Genomic DNA, 23209 nt, shown 5'->3' with positions numbered 1-23209 from the left:
CTTGAGTGGTTTGCTTAGCTTCTCCCAGCCTCAGTTTCCCTTTCACACAAGGCACTCACGCATAAGGCACCGGCTTGGCCTAGCCCTTGATAGATGGTAGCTTTTAGCTCCATTCGCTTGCAGGGCCCCACTCCGAGGCTGACTTCACAGCTGATGGTGGTCGTGAAAGGCGTGCTCTGCAAAAGCGGCAGCCTCCCTGGCACCTCGCCCCACGGGCATCGGCCTTTACAGGTCTCCTCCAGCTAGCAGGACCACAGCCTCAAAGCAGCTCTCTCTCTAGTCCTTTCAGACATCATCAGATATTTCAACCCCTCTGTTCTGACGCCTGTGTGCACACCTGGGAAGAGAGTGGCACCCCACACTGGTGTTGAGTAAGTCCCACTCTGGCTTTCTCTGGGGTCATGTACTCCTGCCTGTCTTCGGCATCTGGGCAGATCGCGGGGTGGCGAGTGTTGGCAGAGTTAAAGAGGCTTAGAAATAAAGGTCTGAATTAAATCAAAGTCAAAATGCGTCTCGTGCACGGATTTCAATCTGTCTGATGGGCCTAATTTAAAAAATAGGTCAGCGTCTGCCCTGCAGGAGCCAGGGGTGGTACACTGTGGCCCCAGGCTCTGAGACTGGCACCTGCACTGGGGCCAGGGGCAAGCTTCCAGCCCTCAACAAAGTTTCGTCCAACTGATTTCTCTCTCTGCTCCCTCCCTCTACGCAGAGACTTGCAGGTGCAGGCAGAAGAACTGGTGAGGGGCATGAAGGAGAACCAGGTGAGGACCCATCTCACGGCGTGGGGCTGCCCGTGGCCGCTGCGAGGTGATCAAGCCCATCCACCGCGGCCGTGGCCCTGCTGCCACTGTACCCTGAACCCAGGAGCCAGTGTGGCCTGGCTCTCCAAAGATGCCCTTCCCATGGCGATTCTCTGGAGCCCATTAGAACTCAGAACTACCCCTAATGTTCCCAGTGTCATGCTGCCGAAGTCAGCAGATAAACACGACTTCTCACTTAGGGAGATAGGCGAGAGCTGGGGGTCCAGGGGGAGACAGTTTGAGTGTGAATCCTGAATTCTTGGCCTATTAACTGTGATGTTGGATAAGACTCTTAACTTTGCCAGGCCTCAGTTTCCCCATTTATGAAACGGATGCAATAAAAGAGCCTGCCGCACAGACTTAGGATAAAATGGGCTGTCAGATGTGCCTTGTACAAAAGCATTGCTCAGTGAAAGCCTGTGGTTGTCACTGTCATTGGGGTGATGATTGCTGCTATTACCACACTTGTTTTAGTTCTTAGGTGGAAGTCCTGTAACTTCCAGGCTGCGGCCTTGTTACCTGCTCTCCTAGCAGTTCAGACACTCTTTACTGGGTAAATCATATACGTTTGTAATAAGCATCCTCTGATCATCTGTGCCCTCCTTATGGGCAAGTACCTAATGAAGGCAAGCCTTGCTGCCCAGCCAGCTGTATGCAGGCCCTGAGCCTAGACCTCCGGAACCAAGAGCAGATGCTGTATGAGCCAGCCGTGCATTCATCACAAAGTTCAGAGGTTAAAGCTAGGTGATTCTAGGTTCTCCAGGAACAGTGATGAGTACAAGACCTGTTCTCTCTACTGAGAGGATCCCAGACTTTCTGGAATAGTCACAACTTTCTGGAAATGACTACAAGATCCTGAACTCAATCCCATAATTTTACAGATGAGGAAACTGAAGTCCCCAGAAGTCATGGGACCTGCCCAAGTCCACCCAGCTACTTAGAGCTAAAATCTAAAGTGCCCGAGCCATAGTCCAAGTATCCTCGAGTGCAGCATGTTGCCTCTTAAGAGACAAAATGAAAGTTTATTTTTTGTTCTGAAATTAATACATGGTCATTAGAGGAAAAAATCAGAAAACACAGGTAAACAGAAGGAATATTAAAACCATCCTTCAACCTTATACCCAGAGATAATTACTGTTAACAACTTGGTGCATGTTTCCTTCCATATTTTTTCTAAACATATATATCTGTGTATGTTTTATTAAACAGGCATGTTACTAGACGTGGATACTTTTTATAACCTGCTTTTCTCAATGTAATATGTCCCATGACAATAATTACATTTTCCAGCATCATTTTAACAGCTACATCTTATGAGTATTCCACAACCTACACAGCAGTCCCCTATTTTGGACATTTATGTTGTTTCCAATTTTTCATGCTTATAAACAAGGCTTCATCACTGCAACTAAATCTTTCATGTATCCTCATTTCCTTAAAATATATGTTAGGAAACAGAATTATTAGATCAAGGGGTGTGCCCTTAAAAAATAATTGTTGATACATTTTGCCAAATTGCCTTCTTGGTCAGTTATACAACTTTGGACTCCTACTGTGTTACTTATTCTTTTGAAAAGAAAATCATAAATACAGTTCAATGGGTATGGGTCATGAAATTGAACGACTTGAAAATTTTCTTTTGATGCCAGTTCTCACCATCCTCTTTTTATGCTCTTGCCCCTTTTTTTTCAGCAACTTGATTTTCAAAATGACTGGAAGCTCATCACTGTGTTTTTCAAGAACTCAAGCCAGGGTCACCTCTGTTCCTCTGCCCAACAGGTAAACCACAAGCCGGGAGGCAGAGGGTTGCAGGTGCAGGGGTGGGGGCAGTAGGAGTGACCCTAAGCCTGCCTGGTCTACAACCTGTCTGGCTGGGCCTGGTGGTAGCTATTTCAGAACTTGAACAACAGATGAATAAATAGGTGTCCATATCTAAAGGCTCAAGGAGCCAGACACAGGAAGAGTCTTTTTAACATACCATCCTTCATACCAGGAAAAGGAAATTGAGGTATAGAAAGGCTGAGTCAATTATCATTCTGTGATAAGGAAAATCAGCTTCCTGGTTAAAACTCCTTTGCCTCTTATGACCCTGATTGTATCTAAGCGCTGAATTTGGGAAATAAAGCAGGATATGTGTGCTCTTGTCACCTGTTGGCCAATGGCCTCTAGTGATAAGGGGAAGCTAGTGTTTTTGTAGGTAGACTGTAACTTCCAGGCCCTTTGGCATTCCTGGGAACAGGACATGAAATGTGTGGCTGTGCTTTTTATTTATGTAGGTGACTATCTACGACTTAAGTCTTTCTTGGAGATAAGTCCCAGTTAGAATTAGTTGAAAGTATAAAGGGGGGCTTAGATACCCAGGTTATGGTGGCACATAAATGGCACACCAGACCCTTCTTCAAGAACCTGAAGCCTTAGGTGCATAAGCCACTTGTGGCAGACCAATTAACTGCCCCTGTGCATTCAGCCACCACCCAGGGCAGCCACCAGGCCGTGGCACAGGCTGGGGTGGTTTCTGGAGGTGCCGTCCTCTTTCCTGTGCCCCTCTCCCACAACATAAACTCTTGCCTTCCCCCAAATGCCCCATGTTCCCATGGACTCCTAGCCTACCATCATCTGCCCGCTTCCATTACTGATGTTGGGTCCTGGGAGAATGCTGATGGAGGCCCACGTTCCCTGACCAGCTTTCATGGAACAATATTCCTGCAGATCTCCTGGGTTTGTAGCATATAGACCTTGAAGCCTTATTTCCCTCCAGCACCAAGTGAAATTTATACGCCCTGTTTATTCTCTGCTCTGGTCACTATACACACCAACATTTATTCATGAATTTATGCATCCGGACATTGAAGTGCTCAAACAAGCATCTAGGCATTGCTTCATCCCTCTGCATATCTACTCACCCATCCATCAGTTTGCTACTCACGCATAAATCCATCCTCTCTTCTTACATGCAGGCATGTGCTCTTGTATTTTAAGGAGTTTGTTTACACCAGCATTTGTTTTTTCAAATGTTTGAATGCATTCATTGATGCTTATACTTATTCATGATTCCTTAAAGATAAATACACATTACTTGTATTCAAGCATTCCTATGTGGATTCTTGTGTCCCTTCATGTATATGTGCCTTTAAGCATTCTTGCCTACATGACGCATTTCTGTGTGCATGTACGCATTATGCACTATTCACTTTTATTTTTAGTTGGACAATGAACAAATGCTTTTGCCTTAAAAACGAAAACATTGGGATCCCTGGGTGGCGCAGCGGTTTAGCGCCTGCCTTTGGCCCAGGGCGTGATCCTGGAGACCCGGGATCGAGTCCCACGTCTGGCTCCCGGTGCATGGAGCCTGCTTCTCCCTCTGCCTGTGTCTCTGCCTCTCTCTCTCTCTGTGACTATCATAAAATAAATAAATAAATAAATAAATAAATAAATAAATAAATAAAACCCGAAAACATTAAAAGTCAAAGCTCAAATACCCATTTACCACTACCTAAGGAGTTTCTAAAGCAGGGCTTGCCATTGGGGTCAAACCACACAGGGATCCCCAGGGTTTCCTGGGGACGATGGGCAGCAAGGACCTTTCTAGGCAGAGACTCTTGTGAAGGGACAGTGTGATACTGAATGTCATGCTTAGGCTGCAGGAAACAGACAAAAGACTTTATCGCTGGCTATGGCAATGAAGCAGGCTGGAGTGGCCTTGAGAGGACACCTTTGCGGGGTTGGGAGCTGCCCTTTGTGGCTGTTTCAGCCTGAGTGATTGACAGCTGTCTCCCGAGTCCCTGCCCGTGTCCCCCTGGGAGACAGAACAGACTGGCAACTCAACTCAGTCTCCCATGTCTTCCTGTCGGAGCCAAGTTGCCTCAGGGGACAGCTGGTTTGCAGGCTGCTTAGGAGTTTGTCTTGTTGTAAAATTCATTATTAGGGGTTTTTGTTTTTTTGTTTTGTTTTGTTTTTTTGTTTTGTTTTTTACCCTGAGAAGGTAAACCAGGGTGATTTTTGCGATCCTCTCCTTTGTTTATTTTCATTACCAACAAATAATTGGGTGGGGTAGGAGTTGTCTTTAAATACCCTGTAACAGAAGCTGGCTCAGATTCTTTCCCTGAACCCTTCTCTCCCTGGTGACCCATGTGGCAGGGGAAGGTCTGATAAAAGGGTGCCATGCAGAAGTTTTAAAACCCATCTGTGTCCTTAAATCCTTAAATCCAGAGTAGTTGGGTCTTCCCTCCCTCCTGGTGAGCTTTAGAATGGCCCTGACCTTGGTTTGCCCTTTCCTGACACGGAACTGCCATTTGGGGGAGTCTTTTTTTTCCTGGTGAGTGATGGGTCGGGGACAGAGTGGACAAAAATCTGGGATCAGACTTATTCCCAAAGGCTAATGGAATCACTTTTATCTGAGGAAAATCTGGTCCCAAAGGGGAACCCAGTTACTCTTGGATTTAAGGACTCAGCTGGAGGAGAGAGAGGAGAGGGCCAGGCTGGCAGGAGCCTGTATATCCTGGGCCCCACGTACCCCTGTCCACCTGCACTCAGCACATTTCTCCTCTCCCAGCAGAGGCACGCGGCAGGAGGCCTGGACATGCTAGCGGGGGTGCTGGACTACCTGCATCAGGAGGTGAGACTCCCCAGGGCCCAGGGCCCATAGGCCCAGAGCTGCCCTTCAACGCAGACACCTTGGGCAGCCAGGAAGAAGCTGCCCTTTCAAGGGTTGATGGGGCAGCTTCCAGTTTACTCTCCAATGGCCTACAGGCAGATGGAAAAATGGACTCGGGAGGGAGCCCAAGACCCAAGGGAAAGGCAAAGGGTATGAAGGAGCCTGTCTTCTCACCTTTTAAGGAAAACGTGGGCCAGGGGTCAGGTGTAGAGCTCTTCATAATCCAAGAATATTTCTGAGTGAGACTTCTAGGGAGGAAGAAGGGATAGACACAGTCCCTCCCTGGGGTGTCAGAGACCTGCCCCTTTCCTGAGGCCCCTACAGTCCAAGGGCCTTCCTTTTCTAATGGGACCTTGATGAGCACTGCAGTCCTGAGAATCCAGGGGAGCTCTCACCCCCACTCTCTACTCCCTGGGGAGGCAGCTTTTCTCTCAGTCCCACTGCCACCAAGATATTGCTTCCCTATTGACGCTGTGGTGGGGAGATGCCCTGCCACCATGACGGATGGATGGTGAATGACACCTTTTTGAATGACAGAGCTGACCGTGCTGGCTATGTTGGCAGCTTTGGACAGACTCCAGCCAAACACCTCCCAAGGAGAGGTCCAAACTGTGTTCAACCAGACACCAAAAAGGCTCAAACCCAGGGTTCCAGAGAAGCTCTTGGGGAAGCAATGATGACCTTGCAAATGCTCATCTTTTCTCTTATATCCTCCTAGGTCCCCAACGCATTTGTGAACCTGGTGGATCTCTCTGAGACTCTGGTAGTCTCTCAATGGGACCAAGGGACTCAGCTCAGGTAAAAAAGGAAGTGAAATGAAACCAGCATTTGTTCATTGACTGCCATGTGTCAGGCACAGTAGGGGGCACTTCCTGTGCATCGATCCTATGAGGGCGACCCTACCCTTTATTCTCCCCAACGTGTGCTTCCTTCCTTCTCTGGAACCTCGTAAGATTTCCAACTTCTCCTTCTACTCTCCTTAAGCAACTCCCAGGGTCCCCCCCCGCCCCCAGCTCCTTTCTTCCCCCATGGGCAGCCTGAATGACAGACACTGCACCCATGCTCTCATTTCTGGTTTGCTTTAACTGGCAGCCCCATGGCAGAGCTCTGCAGGTACTCAGGGGAGACCTCGAAGCTTTCCAAAGTGGTGGCCCAGTGGTCCTATCAGGTGAGCCCACTCTGTAAGACTGGCTGTTGGCCCACAGGGGTGGGTGGTCCGGGAGGAGAACACGGATGGTGGGAACAAGGAGGGAGCAGGCTTCTTAATGTCAGACTTCTTCCACTGAATTCAGGACTGAGTCAGGGAACAAAGAGAGCCTCTCTTCATTCATTTCCCAGCGATGCTTTGATATTCCCTTGTGTAAAGTGGGGACTAAACATTGGTGTGCGGGTGGGGAGCAGTGGTGGCACCTAAAGTCAAAGTCAAGAACTTTGCAGATTCATTCTGAAATGCTTTTGGTTGTCATCACCACCTGTAACTTGTATCCATAGCTGGCGAGTTGGTTTTGCCCAGGCTGGGCTTGCTCCCCAGGCCACAGCCCCTGGGAAAGTCAAGATTCTAGAAGATGAGCCATTCCAGTTTAGAGAAAGGGAGCCAAGGGAGTGTGGATGGCTCAGTGACACCCTCATCCTGTCCACCCTGTCCACAAACAACTCAAAGCACAAGTTCCTCCTGACATGTGTTACCATGATTATTTTTATTTAAGAAGGAAGTCCTATATGAAGCTGTAAATGGCTCTTCTCACTTTGGAAATGATATTTTTGGGGTGGTTAATAGCACCTCCTCTACGGAACCTAGCCCTTGAGAAGAGCATGGGAGCCCTAGTGTGTGCTGGCCTGGCATGTATTTCTTGAGCTCCCAGAGAATATATTTCAGGTCCATCTTTACTATTACCTGATGCCGAGGCTTCAGAGGAAAATGAAAAGCTGATTTAGTTCATCAAAGGGTGCAGAAGTGTGAGATAAGGGGGAGCTTCTGAATAGTGTCTAATTCAGAACAGCACAGATGAGTGATTCTGACCTCAGGGCCACTCAGAACTCCCTGGTCAGAGAATGGGGCAGGCTGGGGCTTGCTGGTGCTCTGGATACACACCCATACTCCCTTCCTCAGGAAAGCTGGAACCATCTCCTGGCCTCCAGCAAGTACAACGAGCAGGAGTCCTTCGTGGTGGTTTTCCAGCCTTTCTTCTATGAGACCCTACCTTTGGTGAGTGAGAGTTGCCATGAAGAGCCTAGACCAAGCTCCCCCTCCCACCCTCACCTCCACAGAAGCCCCGGCCGGGCTGGGCTTCCCCAGGCCTAGCATATGCAGTGCTGGGGGAGAAGTGCTGTGGTATCCTCTTATACCTTCTTGACAATTTCCACATGGAGCTTGGGTAGCCCCATGAGGCAGGTTCTTAGAGGCAGAGCAGCCCAAAGGTAGGGCATGGACTTGAGCCAGGTAGGTCCCGGCTCTGGAACCAGGGCCAGCTGTGTGACCTTGGGCAAGTTGTTTGCACTCTCTGTGCCTTGGCTCTTCATCTGTAAAACCAGGGCTGTTGCTAATATTCTCTCCCTCTAGGGCGATTATCAGGATTATAGGATTAAATACGTATATGGAACTCAGAGCAATACTGGTTCTTGGGAAGCCCTTAGTCCCTCCCAGCTATTGTGACTATTCAGGATAGAATCTCTTGGGCAGCACACCATGTTCTTCCCTCTGCACACTCTACATCCATCCCTGGGACGGAGGGTACTTGGAGTTGCCCCATTCCCCAGGTCACTGGGCAAGTACCTCTTGCCCCACTGGGGCTGCCTGGACCATGAGCATTATGGTGGGTTCACACATGCTCCACAAGTTCTCTCTGAGGCTTTAGCACCATGTGTCTGTGACATTCCTTCCCTCCAAGCTTCTGGATCCTGCCAGTTGGAGTCATTGTGTCCCCTCTAGGACCTCAGTGATGCTCCGATAGTGGTTTAAAAGGAGGAGGAATATTAGTTCCCATCTTCCCCGCACTCATTGAGACCACACACAATTAACTTCCCTGGCACCTCCCCCTTCTGCTGTTTGGTTCAATATGTACAGCTTCACAATCACAAAGAGCAGCCAGGCATCTGACCTGCCTCTGCAGGCCCTCCCTCACCTCTGAGCCCTGACCCCAGACAGGGTCTTATAAGTGCCTACCATTGTTGGTGAGGATGGGGCTGAGAAAGAGTCTGGATGAGTCAGGGCCACCCCGTCTCTGCCAGGGACAGCTTCAAAGTGCACATCAGGTCACCCCATCCTTAGAGGCGCACAGGCATTCTTATTTGATTCTCTTTCAGGAGCAACCACTTCATGATCCCAGTACACTCGCCTTGAATCTCTGGAACAGCATGGTGAGTGGCTGGGGGTCCCAGGGGGCCACTGTGCCAGCTGGGGGTTTGACACACAGCAAGAGACCTCCACCGCCATACCAACTGTGCCACTACTCTGATGAAGGGGCTGCAGGGTGCCTGCAGGACCCCAAGACGATGATTGGGGGCCACCAAGGACCCTTCTCATACTGAAACCCAGCTCTGACCTCCTGAGGTTTTTTACCTTCTCATCCCAGGGCTGGGCCACTGCAGTCCGGCTCTTTCCAGAGGCAGGGGTGGCTCCTCTGAGTCTATGCAGGTGACTTCACTTGGAGTGGGGCACTGGGGATCCGGTTCACATAGCAGTTCCACCACCTTGTGGCTCAAAGGCCCCAGGGTGTTGCCCATAATAAGCATGGACTTTGAATGATGAAGACCTGGGTTCAAGGCCTAATTCCACTCCCTCATAAGCTGTGTGAATGTAGAGCCTCAGCATCCCTTCTACAAACCCCTGATCATAACCCCTGACCCAAAGCTGTATCTGTGACAGGCTTTCCCCAGACTATGAAAGTCCCCTAGGGCCAGCTGGGGTCAGTCAGAGGGTGGGATATAACGCCAAAACTGAAAATTTCCGGGGCACTGGACAGAGACCTGATTTTGCCATCAAAGTTGCCCTATTTTAGAATTCCAGTGATAGAGAGTTGGTTTTCTTCCTCTTTGGTTTGAAAATTTTCTTCCACCTTCTCAGTTGATGTGCTGTGCTAAGAACCATGGGCAGGTGCCATTCAGCACACATTAGCCAGGAGCAAGGAGAGCAGACAGGGTCCCCAGATGGCCCATAGCAGTGAGTTCACACCATCCCTTAGAGGAGATATCGATTTCCTTTTTGATTTCTTTGCATAAGGACTCTTTAGTGGGCCTGACCCTTGGGTGAGATATTTCCCCAGAAAACCAGTCTGCTTCTGGGATGGGCAGGAAAAAGGAATGTGACCCTTCCTGCAGGCACTGCCCTCCCTCCATTCTCTCTCCAGGGGAGAAGGGCTGACTCCAGCTCAGCCAAACCTCTCTCCTCCTCCTCCTATGACAACTCTCTCCCGAGCAACAGAAAGGCACCTACAACATGCCCCACCCTATGCTGGGTCTGAGAAAGATAACAAAAGACATGTCAGATGGCCTCTGCCCTTGCTGAACCTAGGCTGTGGCTGGGTCAGGCAACCCAGAAGAACAAGAGTAAACTTGAACTCAGCCAGCGGTGATGTGCTAGACCACGTGCCCAAAAATGATGTGGGCCAGAGATCAGGAAAGCCCCATGGGGATGGGATTCCGGTGGGCTTGGTAGGATGTGTCAGAGGAGGTCAGGGTGGACATTCCCAGGCAAGAGGACTTTTGTGAGCAAAGGGCATGGAGAAAAGAAGGAGTCAATGCATTAGCAAGAGGCTAAGTATGAGGGTGGTCTGCTAAGAGAGGAAGCATGGAGATTCTCAGGTCCCTGAGAATGTACAAAGCACCTCGAAGGCCAGATAGAGAGAGAGAGAGAGAGAGCAGATCTAGAGAAAAGGCCCCTCTCCCTCCTCTCTATTCCTCTCTCCTCACTGCACCTCTCTCCACCGCCCCCCATTACACCTTCATCTTGCTGTTGTCATTGGTGGCCATGGCAGCAGTGATAATGAACTGCCCTGACTGAACCCGAGGGCCGTCCTGCACATTCACACAGGCACATGGAACCACAGTGCCCCATGACCCACTTGAGGGTGAGGACGAGGATGAGCCTGGGCAGGCGCACAGATGGGAACAGAAGGTTTCACACTCAAAGCCAGAGGACTAGGACATGCTAGCTGTCATGAGGGCTCAGGAGGGGCAGGCAGCTTTCCTGGGTGCGCAGGTACCCCCACCACCTCCAGACCTGTCCAACCAACATCCAGTCATTTCCCAGTGAGAGCTCTCGAGGTCCCTGCAGCCAGGCCAGCGGAGATGCAGGAGCTGCCCCAGCTGTGTCTGCCCCTGGCTCCCTCAGGGGCGAAATGCAGATGGTCCTTGACTCCCAAAGTGAGTGCCGCAGCTAGAGTGCGTGGGCAGCTCCTGCAGGCAAGGATTAATCCGTAAGAAATTAGGACTGTAACAGGTCCAGCCAAAGCAGCCTGGGTAAAGAGCCAGAAATCCTGAGCTCTGGTTCCAGCTGTGTTTTTGGTTGTTTCTGAGGTGAGTCATGTGGTCTTTCAGGCCTCCATTTTCTCCACTTGCCAAAGGGGCGTGGTGACCCTCAGCCAACCTCAGAGGGCTGGGCCAAAGTACATGAGTGCTTCACCCTTGGGTTCACCCCTGTGTCTGCTCAGGAGCATGAGGCGGGCAGGAGTGTCTGCCTCGACCTCCTTCGGTCTCTGCTGTGTCGGGTTTCATTGAGACCACAGAGATGAAAGCGAGGTATGTCCATCCAAGGCCAGGTTCACTGACTCAGAAGGCCACTCTCCTCCATGGGGAGCACAGAAAGGCCAACACGATCTCTGTGACCACGGGGCCTCCAGTTCTGCTGCTCCCCTCCCCTACCATGCCTCAAGACACTTTGGAGGGAGGGGGGTGCTGTGTAGGCTTGCACCGGCATCCAGCATCTGCTCTCCCCAGCCAAGCTCCAGGGTACAAGTAAGCTCTGAGGGCCGGCAACACACCTGCAAGAGCCGGGGTGAGCAGCCCTGCTTCTGAAACACCCCTGGAATCGCCCCAGCACAGCATACCCCCAGACTGAGGCTGAGCTTCTGGCACAAAGCTGGATGATTTTGTGTTGGAGACATCACTCATTCCCTTGGCCCCTTCTGCCACCGCTACTGCCTCCTCAATAATTTCTGATTATCCTTATGCAATGCTAGTTCTGAAGAGACCTGCCCTTGGGGAACTCCATTTCCAGATCCTTGTGGCCATCACAGACCCCCCTCCACCCCACCCCGCTGCATCCGGAGCCCCCTGCCAAGTGTTGGAGCGGGGGCGGGGTGGGGCGGGGCTAGCTGAGAACCCTCAGGAACTGCTCAGCTGAGTGGCAATTCTCCTGGGAGACAATGTCTAAGGTCATCCCTCCCACGTTCCAGTTAACTCCAGTGTGGTGGGGAGGCTGTGGGGAAATGTGGGTGATTCCGGGGCTGACAGGTGGAGCTCTCAAGAGCACGGGGGCCAGTGCCCACCATCCTCAGAGCCTACGTGCCCTGCAGCACAGAGTGGTGGGAGGCAGGACAGTGGGAGGGGACGTCTGCACTGGCCACATCTTTCTGCATGCTCTCTGAGCACAGAGAACGGCAGAGAGTCCGAGTGGGAAGGAAGTAGGAGACTCATAAAGAGACAGTTGGGGAAATTCTCTTAAAGGAAAGCGTCAATTCAGGCCTATGAACTTCCTGTCGTTAAGATGCTTAAAATACAGACTCCGCTATGTCCATTCTACCAGAATTAGTAAAACCTGACTCTCCCAAACTTTCTTTCCAGACTCTCTTATTGATTAGATTATTGAAAGATTGGAGGAGAGAAGGCAACAGGCCACTGGACCCTCCCTCCCCACCCCCCCCCCTTGCAGAGAGCAGCCTTGAACATTCTGGGTAGGACCTCCCATTTCTAGGAGTATCTACCTTCAGAATAAAACTGAAAGAAAGTGGGAACCCCAGTTCCTCCTCCAGCCTTTGAGCTAAAGGGTTGCCACTCCTTTTCCAAAAGGTTAAGTTAATTACACTCTCTTATCTGACTTTGTCCATTTGGGTGAGGAGCTAATCCCAAGAAGGGTAAAGGTCTCTCCTCGCTTCTTGTTTATGGGGCACAGATGCTAGGATAAGATACTGCTGAAGGATCTAAAATCCTCATGGAGGATGGCGAAGCCCATGGCTGAGCCAGACAGGGCACTCCATCTGGTAGCCTCCTGCCTTTTGTGTCCTTTGTCAAGTCATTGGAAGAGAGGTGAGGAACAAAGGTGCACAAGAACCTAGTACCTGTGGGCAGTAGGGCTGACAGGAATCAGGAGTTTCCCAAGTGGTGGAATAGCAGATGCAAAACGAACCATCTTCTCTCAAAGCCACCTTATCCTTTAAGTGCTCACATGTGTATAATAACTATTTAGAGGTAACAAAAGGAACTTTAGGGGTGTCTGGGTGGCTTGGTCAGTTAAGTGACCGACTCTTGGCTTCAGCTCAGGTCATGATCTCAGGGTTCTGAGCTCAAGCCCCACATCAGACTTCCTGCTCGGTAAGGGAGTCTGCTGCCTGCTGGCCGAGGGTCACACTCGGAGAAGTGCTGGATGAATGAGCCTCTCTCAGTGGTACCCCAGGATGTGGCCACCTCTGCAAGACTTCTCTAAGAATCACTTCCTTTTCCAGATGGAGCCAGCAGGACAGAAAGGTGAGCCATTCAGTGCAAGAGAAAGAAGGCCGGTGAAATGTCCTTCTCAGGTAGGCCAGAACTGGGGAGGGGAGGGTGTCTCTTGCTGAGTTGGGGAGAGAGATGAGGTCACGAAGGAGTGGGCTTTGCTGTGACATGGGTCTTCCCTGGCTAAGACATTATCCCCATTAGAGTCTTGGCTTGGCTTTTCTGGTCTAGGCACAGCTTTACGTACTTGACACACCTAAGGTTTACACCTGTGGGTCAGGAGAGCCATATTAGCAGAACTGAGGCCCCTTCTACACCTGTAGAGGGCATGGGCCCAAAGCCGTAGCTTACCTGGTCCCAAATGTGAGGATGGGTGTCTTAAATAATGTGCCTAATATATAGTAGGTATTAAATTAATGTTACTGAATAAATGATGAGAAAAGACAAACTGAACATAGGAGAATTCCTTTACATTTAATGCTAGTTAAATTTTTGGCTTTCTTGCTGAATTGGTAAGTCTTGTCACTGGGCTGTAAGAACTATATAATTCACCCATTTCCCTCTTTGCCTTGGCTGCCAGGAAGCCTAAAATTAAGTTCTCTTTTTATGGAAATATGTATACTTTGCCTGGTAGCATGAAGCTCAGGTAGCAAGAGAGGTCAACTGTGGCAAATGGGCAATTTCAAAGCATTAAATGAGTTTCTTCAGAGAACTAATGAGCAGTGCAGAGAAGAAAAGCCAGAGAATGGTTTTCTCCTCATTTCAAGGATGGTATAAAAGTTCCAAACTGGTCAAAGCCATTAATGGATGATAAAGATGATTGAATGATATGGATTTCTAGGTCATGGTTACAATGTATTACCTTCTTTTGCAGGAGAATCCCTATCTGTTCACCTACAAGAACAGCAACTACAGGCCCAGGCTGCTAAAATCTCATGAAAAGATTGAGGTACGGTGATGTTTTCTGTGACTGGAAAATGTGCAAATGAACCAGGGGCGGTACCCCTTGCTGAGTCTTTGGAACCTTCCACGTGGTTCTCTAAGTTCTGGAACCCCATGAGCAGGCTGGAGATGGTAAAGGGTCAAGTCTGTGGCTGCCCCCTGGGTGCTTGAGGAAGGTCTGCCTCACAGCTCCACCTCAGCCACCAGCATCCTGAGGCTTCAGAGGCCTATTGGGGTGCTCAGCCATGCCTGCTTCCTGTCTATGCTGATGTAAAACAAGAATCCTCAGGTCTTCCCCAAATCTCTGACAGGTCCTTTTAAACTCATCTGAACCCTAAATCTGAGGAGAAAGTTAAGAAAAAACAGAGAAATGTGGTAAAGTCTGAAACCACTCAGCATGGAGACCAAAAGTTGGTGCATACCTTCTGGGGGCCGCCTCCCACTTTACGCCTCACTTGGTGCTTATCTCATGAGTCTTTCTCTGATATTTCCTGTCAAGATTAGGTAGGGCACCCTGCACTCCTCTGAGGAGCCAGGAAACACTTGAAGGCTTATGTCCGCATTCTCAGAGGCCTGGCGACCAATGCAAGTTGAGACAAATTTTGCACTAGAGCCATCCCTGCCTGCCTGTTGTATAAAAGAGGGTGAGATTTACTCCAGGTGGCAAAGGCAAAGCTGACAGCCTGGGTTCCCACCACAAAGCCTGAGAGATATAATGTGAAAGATTGTTGACTTATCAACATGTCCCATACTCTCTAATATCTCAGCAATGAGGGGATACATTTGGGAGGCACCATGGCACCATGAAGTGAGAGTACTGGCTCTGGGTTCAAATTCAGACTCTTCCACTTACTAGCTCTATGTCCTTGGGCAAGGCACTTAGCATCTTTGTTCCTTGGTGTTTTTAAATCTGTGAAATGATAGTCACAGCCCTATCTCAGAGTTGTCATTAAATTATAATACGTTCATAAGTATGAAGCACATCTACTAGTATCTGTTCTGCCTTGAGTTCTATAAGAGGGTTGCTATTATTGTCCTCTGATAAGAGGGAGCAACACATTCTCTTGGGGTACATTTACAGAATACCTTCTCTGTACCACTAGAATACAGGGGCTCAGAGCAGGTGCCTTGTCACTATTTGTTGAATGACTAAATGGGTAGGTGTATGGAGGAGTACCAGGCTTAAGGGATAAAACCACAAATAAAATACATTGCTTGTTCCAAGGAATTCAGGCCAGTGGAACCAACCAGCAATTGTAACATAGTGTAGTGAGTCCTATAAAGAATCCATGGGTATTCTGGAAATACAGAGGAAGCAACCAACCAGAGAGAGTTGACAAGGCTTCCCAAAGAGTACAAATGACCCCAGCCTTGAAGGATGACTAAAGGTAACCAGGTGGATGGGAGTATGGGAACATGGAGGGAGGGAAAGGAAAGAGAGAATGGAGATAAACTTGGGCAGACACAGAGCATGAGAACAGGGTCAAGAGCTGATGGTTTAGAATGTCAGGGTCCTCTTGGGATGTGCTAAGGAAAATGGACTTCATGCTGATGTCAAGGCAGAAGAAATGTGTTGTTGTTTTTTTTTTTTTTCAACCAACAAATTTTTATTGAGCATCCACTATGCACCATTCTGGGCTATAAGGATACAGTACACGAAACAGACAAAAATCCCTGCTTTCACTGAGAATTTGGATGGGAGGGTGGGGTGGCTGGCACAGTTGTATTAATGTTGGGGGAGAGAGAATGTCATCTTTATGGGCTCTGAAGGCTGCAGATGATGCAGTATTTTAGGCAAAAGTAACACAGGCCCGGGCATAGGAGAGGGGACAGGATGGGGAGCATTTAGGAAAGGACGTCATGGACGCTTGGATAGGAGCGTTGAAGGAGAGGGAGGATCTTAAGGGATACCTAGGATTCTATGTTGACTAGTGTTTTCCAAATAGAGGCTCTGCTTCTCACCTAGTTTCCTACATTCCAAGATCCTATTTCTCTGTGCATCCCATTGCAGGTGAGAGATGGAATAGAAATCAGGTGCCCTGACAAGGACCCCTCCGACACGATTCCCACCTCAGGTATGTGGTTCAAATCAAGCGATTTTTAACCTCATTTGATGCCTGAAATCATCAGCCTAAGAGCAACTTTAACAGTCTTTCCACACAGTCTGGGATACACCTGAGAGGTTTTCTCCAAGGGCAGAGAGAGCTCTGGGTGTATATTTGTAAGTGCATTCTTGTGTTTGATTATTTTTTTAACTAGAATAGGATAACACCATTATCAGAAAGCATTTATTAACATTAACTGTGTGCCAGGTCTTATTCTGTAAAGAGCCCAGTGTGAGTTGTGTGAGCTGCTGTCATTGTCCCAGCCTTTAAGCTTTGATGAAGTGAATTTGTTTTCCAAAAAGCAAAAGTATCTTTAAACAGGAAGCAGAAATAACCAGTCCATACTGCATGTCAGAGCTTTATACAGGATGCACTCAAACACTGCACAGAACAGGAAAGCATGCCATCTTATAAACATGCTGTTCTCACTGCTTCTCAGTATTTCCAAAATGACTGTTGCTGGGCTATGAAAATGAGACTCGTGGAATGTTCCAGGCAGACACCCTCCCCAAAAGGGGGGCTGTCTCAGGGCTAAATCTTTTCCTCCAGGTGAGCCAACCTCAGAGTGATGATTGTATGTGCATGACTATGGGCAGTCATGGGGGTCAGGGGTGCTGTATGTTGATCTGCAGGACTCAAAACATTAGCCCAGGAACATTCCTGCAACAGTGCGATAGGTTCCCATGCTTGGTCCTAGACGGTTACTCATCTGTTCATTGATTTATTCGTCTGTTCATTCATTTATTAGATGATTGCTGAATGCTTCCTAGGTGTCTTCCAAGATGGAAAATTAGGTTTGGAGATGTCACAGTGCCTAGCAGGACTCTTTCAGGGATGCAAATCTTTCTAGTCAGACTTCCTTTTGTTGAGTGTTAGTAGAACAACTAACTGTCAGCCTGCCCTTTCATGCATTCTTAGCTCTCCACACTCAAATTAAGCTGTATGACTGGCAAGTATGTTAAAAATGCTTGTACCAGAGCTTCAGTATATAACCAGCTCTTGTTCTAAGTTGCAGAACAATGGAGTAGGTGATAAGGCTCTTATGTGCACACATATTTAGTCTTTAGATTTTTCCCTCCTTCATATTTGGCAACAACTCATTCCTGTTTGTTAGTTTACTAGTAGAACTTTAGCAGCAGAAACAAATTATTAGTTTCATACATAGGCCTTCTTCTAGCAAAACCCCCAAACATGTATGTGTGTATATATATATACATATATGCATATATATGTATTTATATATTCATATATATGTCTGTACATACGTGTGCATGTATGGTAGACAGAAAGGGAGAATTTGAATGATTTAAGCACCATGCTCTTTACAGAGAAATGGTCTCTATCTCCTTTGTAATCTTATCACTCTGAGAGGATAAGCTATAAAGCATTTTGCAATCTGTCCAAATTATGCTCCTGTCATGTCAATGATAACCAATCCATTAGAACATATGTCAACATCTAAAACCAAATAAAATGTGAACCTCCTCTTTATTCCCTGTCCCTGAGGATTATTGTGTTTATTGGCATGTAAAGATACAAGCACGAGAAATCTTAAGACCTTGAGATTGGAAGATACTCTAGTGATAGGGATTGTCTGAGTAAGCAAATGGATAGATTTAGGTCTCCTTGATCTAACCAAGTGCACATGGAACCAAAATGCTGGCTCACTCCAGCTGGGCAGCAGCCCTCCTGAATGAGAGTAGGAGGGCCTACCCTTCTAAGTCCTGCCTAAAAGGTGTCATTTAGGAAAATGGCCATAACTAACTGGACAATAATGAAAAACACATTACAGTGTGTGATCTGTGATTGGACATTTTAACCATCCCTGTGATTGTTGGGGTAGTTAAAAAGACGTAGCATGGGGCCACCTTATTGGTTTTCCTTGATAGTTGTCACTTATCTGGTGAGGTCATTCACTCCTCTGGAGATCATGTTTGTGATTTCTAATTGAGGTGATGGCATCTGATGCATACCTACAATCTTATCTTTATACCTCCAATGACTCAGCACATAGTATGAGCCCAGTAAATCTTCACTGAATTGATCTTAATAAGTATTTTTAATTCAGCTAATCAGCAGTTCTGAGTTGAAAAAGATCTTCAAACCTACTAGATCAAAGTGCCTTCCATTTAAACAACTTTTCACTAAGACTCTGTATAAAATAACTGTTTTGCCTTCATAGTTCTTTTCAAAAACCTCTCTTGTCATCATCTTCCCTAGTGTTTCTCTCCAACAGCCTACAGACACACTGAGCTAACCAAAAGTGGTGTTTCAACTTAAGGTACTGCCTTCATCAACAGGACACAGCCCCCAGCAACCTGGGTGCCTTACTCATTCCATCTGGAGCCCACAGGTGATGAACCTCCTCTTCCACTAATCTATGAGGCTTTGGAATGAGATATATAGAGTTAATGTGATTTTTTTATACCTAATTGGTATTTGGTAGCCAGATAAAAATAAAAACCACCAAATTTTCCTCCCGGTCAGTGCATAGGTGCACTTTGTTGAGTGCTATCTCCTGTGGGCTTTATAATTTTGTACATACTTGCATCATTTTCTATTACTCCATGGCCTGCCCCTAACATAGTTGGGATGACTAAGGAAAATATGTTGGACCTGGCAGCTGACCTAAAGCTTTCTCAGTGAGAAAAAGAGTAGCATTTTGCAAACAAAAGAGTAGCAATCTGGACCCAGGACAATGGTTCTTGGTTATCTGTGGAAGTTGGCTATCTTGAAGCTAAGCTGCTGATTCCATGCAGAGGGAAAAATTCATAGTATTTGAAAATAGAGATTCATAAATAGAGATGCCACAGTCATCAATAGTATATATTCAGAAGTTCATTTACATTCAGTGAAGACCTTGATTCCTTTCTAAGTCCTTGATGTCATTTATTTTACCCATTTGACTAAAATGAGCTATTCAAAAGTTGATTTGAAAAATGCCAAGTTACAGCACCAGGGTGCTCGCTAAGGGTTTCCTTTTGTTGTGCGCTGGCAGTTGAACATCCAGTGTAGACTCTGCAGTCTATCTTCACCACCTGCTCATGGGTCTTGGTATGTAACCTAACCTGGGACTAGGAAGTAATGATGCCCCACAGGGATTAATAGCCTGTTTGTCCCTCGGTGGGACCAGTCTACTGAGCAAGTTCAAAATCACCCGAAGACCCTTGGATGAATAAGTATTTCCTTTCCCTGAAGTCTCCATCATTTAAAGCTTTGAGTAAAGGCTCTGACAGAGAGCCTCTAATTTAGCCTATAATTCAGCTTAGCACATGTCTTGAGCTCCTACATCCAAGGTGTGTATTTTTTCATATAAACCCACACTAAAGCACTTCCAAGGCAGAAACAAGGCTTTAACATTGTGCCAGCAATTTACTACCATTGCAGAAGGCTTAACCTAAGTCCTTAAAATGAGAGAGCACATGGGTTGGGCAGTCTTAGCTAACAATGAGGAGAAAGCTGGTTTTTCAGATAATGGCTCCAGGTGGTTCAAGCTATTGGGTTGTACCAGACAAAACTCCAGAGTGTCAAGTCTTTTCCCTATTCTATAGTCTACTATTTCCTTGCTATTCCTGACATTTCATCATAGTTTGGCCTTCTAATAAGAGGCCCCCCTCTGTAGAAATCTTGATGAGTTATTGATGTATTTATCAACTCCTTTCAGGGTAGTGGACAGTTTGTACCAGATAATGTTTAGCTAATCAGCTCACATAAATTTAATCTTATCTCTAAACAGTTCTTTCTCCAAGGAGAGCAATTGCTGAAGTGCTTTGCTGTGTTTCCAGGCTGTGTCTTTGTCATACATGATGATATTAACAAAGCTCAAATCAAGGTCTACAGAATATTAAACAAATGAAACATGTCGGGCTCTATCTTAATAAAATTCCAGATAAGCCAGACTCCTCCCACTTATGCTTGGATCATTTGGTTTGTTATCTCTCAAAGGAAATCCTTCAGGACAACAGGAGAACCTCCCCCCCCATCAATCTGTCTACACATACATACACACCCATGGATGTGGACATGCATGTGCATATGTATGTGTGTATGTTTCCTTAGCTAAAAATTTAGGTGATAGGATGACCAGTTTCAGCTGCCTCTTTAGCAAACTGTAATGTGCTTTTGGAGAAAATCTGTCCATCTCTTCCACATTTTACCATCTTCAAAGATTTCCCCTAACCTTTGCCCGCTAGCAAGTGTTCACAGTATTCACTGTGTATATCATACATTATGGCAACAAGAATACAGTGATTGACTGTCATCACCAGGAACTAATTTAAGTGCTCCAGAGTTGAGGGAAGGAGGTCTTATTTTCTGTTTTGTTGCCTTTTTTACCCATAGCCCAATTTCTTTGAGAAGAGGTCATTTTAAAGTTCTCAGGCTCAACCCCATGGATGTGTGCTAATGTGTGCAGCTGGCTTTGTGATTTGATATTGTTCTACTAACCACATATCCTTAGCCCACCCCCTCCCAAGACCTACTAAAGCAGAACTCTGAGGGTAGGAACCGACCATCTGTGTTTTAACAAGCTCTCCAGATGATTCTGATGCATGCTCAAATTTGAGGACCACTAATCTATATATTTTGCATACACACATTCACAATTATGTATGTGTTAGTTTACATGCTGTCATAGGAAGAAGCAGGGACTTTTACTTTTCCAGTGAGAGCATATCCTCAGTGGGAGTGACAGCTCTCCATCTGCAGACAGCATGGAAGTCAGGTAGAAAAGATGTCTCCACGGAAGGAGATAAGGCTTGGAGATCTCTTCGAACATTGTTTCCGCTGAGGTTAATACAGCTTCTTGTGCAGGTATAATTCTAAAACCATGATTTGGATGTTGATGGGTGAAGTGATAGATAGCCCAGTGGGTCAAAAGCATCTGGTTCTGTTTCGCTGGATGTGTTACCAAATGATTTGACAAGGAAGGGCTGTCAAGAAGGCCTCCATGCAGACATTTTTCCATCTTAAGCAACAGACCCCTGAGATAACAGGTTTCCCCCACCCCCACCCTGGAGTCATGGGCCACTCCCTGGTACGGATGTTGTATTAGATCCTCCCAAGGCACGAAAGTTAACTGACAGTTTAGTGAAGTATTGCAACCACCAGAGACAATTGAAAGTACATCGGAGAGGAAAGATGGAGCCAGGCAAAGTTAGGGTGACTACAGGACTAAAGTACTCTGGGGGAGTGGGGAGTAAGTTGTGATTTGAGGGGGCAGAGCTTCATGCAACATAGGACCACAGAGTTGTGGTCCTCCAAGTGCACATGGATTCATGTTCACACGTGTATAAGGTAGAGGGGTAGAGAGCTACCGTACAGGTGTATATATGCAAGTAATTCTCCATATAGCAGTATTCATGTGGCTCTCCTAGCTTGTTAGCCAGGCATAAAAGGCCCATGGCCCTAACTCACCTTTGCAATGTGATTTTGTGCTAGTCTCCTTTACAGACCCTTCACTGAAGCCAGAGTGTACAACTATCCATTCTTTACAGACATCACACACTTTACCATACCACATGCATTTTTTATGCTTTTCCCTCCATCTCCCACCTCACTCTCCCCCCATCCTCATCTCATATTTTGCACATTCAAATACTACCTTCTCTGTAAAGCCTGCTCTGAACCACACACCCCACAGGGGTAAATCATCCTGCAACTTCAGAACTTCTTATCACTTTATATCTCTCAGAGTTTATCAGTTTATAAATAATTATAACTGGGATGTTTCTCATTTCTTCCCTAGCTTCCGAGTTTCTTTAGAGCTCTCTCCGTTTCTGATCACTCCGTAGTCTCCAGAGCACCCAGCCACTGCTTGGTGGTATGTTTGTCATGAGTAAATAGCTGTTTGGCTACATTATAGTACATGTGCAAACTCAAAAGATGAAAAAAAATAGAGTCAGGCTGTCAAAAATAGTATAGTGATTTCTCAAAAAGCTAAGCATAGGATTATCTTATGGTTACCAATTCCACTCCTCTGTATATACACAAAATAATTGAAAACAGTCATTTAAATAGTGCTTACACATGAATGTTCATAGCACTACTACAACAGCCACAAGATGGAAACACTCAAATGTCCCACAGCAGATGAATGGATAAGCAAGATGTGGTTATATCCATAAATAGGTTATTATTTAGCCATAAAAAGGAATAAAATATTGGCATAACATGGATGAACCTCAAAATCATTATACAAAGGGGAAGAAGCCAGACACAAAAGGGCCAAATGGAATTTCATATATAAATGGAATTATATATGAAATAGCCAGAATAGGTAAATCCATAGAGTGCAAATTCATGGTTGTCAGGAGCTCAGGGGAGCACAGAGTCAGTGCTTTATAAGTGCAGGTCTCCTTTGGGGGTAAAATGAAAATGTTTTGGAACCAGATAGAGGTCACAGTCATCTAACCATTGCAAGTGTGCTAAATGCCCCTGAATTGTTGATTTTAAAATGGTTAATTTTATGTTATATGAACTTCACCTTGATTTTAAAAAACGAGTCACTGGTAGAAAAGCATGTTCCTTTTCACTTTAGAAAAACTGGGGGAATCCCTGGGTGGCTCAGCAGTTTGGCGTCTATCTTTGGCCCGGGGCGTGATCCTGGAGTCCCCGGATTGGGGATGGATTCCTGCATCGGGCTCCCAGCATGGAGCCTGCTTCTCCCTCTGCCTGTGTCTCTACCTCTCTCTCTCTATGTCTATCATGAATAAATAAATAAATAAATCTTAAAAAAAAAAAAGGAAGAAAAACCGAGCTAATTTTTTTAATAGGGTGATATTAGATTTTCTCCCAATTATCAACAGATAAGGTTAAGTGTTGGTTAAGTGTTGAATAGGTTAAGTGTTGGTTACATCTTTACCACAATTCCTGCCTTACTCTCAAGACCACATTCCAGGGGCTGTTTCAGGCATCAGGTTTCACTGAAGGCCCCAGACTCCCCTCTGAAAGAGGGTCGGACTTCTTGCCTTCTTGTTCCCGAGGCACCAAAGGAGAGAGAGGGAGGCTGCTCCATGGCTGCTACTGTTGAGTCTTGACATGGATGGGCTCTTAATATCTCT

At 46.8% G+C, this 23209-nt stretch overlaps 1 protein-coding gene across 6 annotated transcripts in view; it reads left to right on the top strand.

The window, feature by feature from the left end:
• Nucleotides 1-23209, top strand: part of PLB1 (phospholipase B1) — a 136944-nt gene that overhangs the window by 46084 nt on the left and 67651 nt on the right. For 5 of the 6 annotated variants that reach the window (XR_013349497.1, XM_077843737.1, XM_077843736.1 and 2 more), the window contains 11 exons: nt 281-371; nt 710-761; nt 2493-2579; nt 5353-5415; nt 6173-6252; nt 6547-6622; nt 7565-7660; nt 8758-8811; nt 13113-13184; nt 13976-14050; nt 16055-16118. Coding sequence is in view for 5 of the 6 variants with exons in the window: in XM_077843737.1 (XP_077699863.1) it covers nt 281-371; nt 710-761; nt 2493-2579; nt 5353-5415; nt 6173-6252; nt 6547-6622; nt 7565-7660; nt 8758-8811; nt 13113-13184; nt 13976-14050; nt 16055-16118 (810 nt within the window). In the remaining variant the exon portion in view is untranslated. The remainder of the gene's footprint in view (nt 1-280; nt 372-709; nt 762-2492; nt 2580-5352; nt 5416-6172; nt 6253-6546; nt 6623-7564; nt 7661-8757; nt 8812-13112; nt 13185-13975; nt 14051-16054; nt 16119-23209) is intronic. The other variant, XM_077843738.1, reaches the window with a different exon arrangement.

The sequence above is a fragment of the Canis aureus genome, chromosome 12 (assembly GCF_053574225.1).
Source record: "Canis aureus isolate CA01 chromosome 12, VMU_Caureus_v.1.0, whole genome shotgun sequence".
Lineage (NCBI taxonomy): Eukaryota > Metazoa > Chordata > Mammalia > Carnivora > Canidae > Canis > Canis aureus.
The sequence above is the reverse complement of the archived record's forward strand: the minus strand, read 5'-3'. Positions and strand labels throughout refer to the sequence as shown.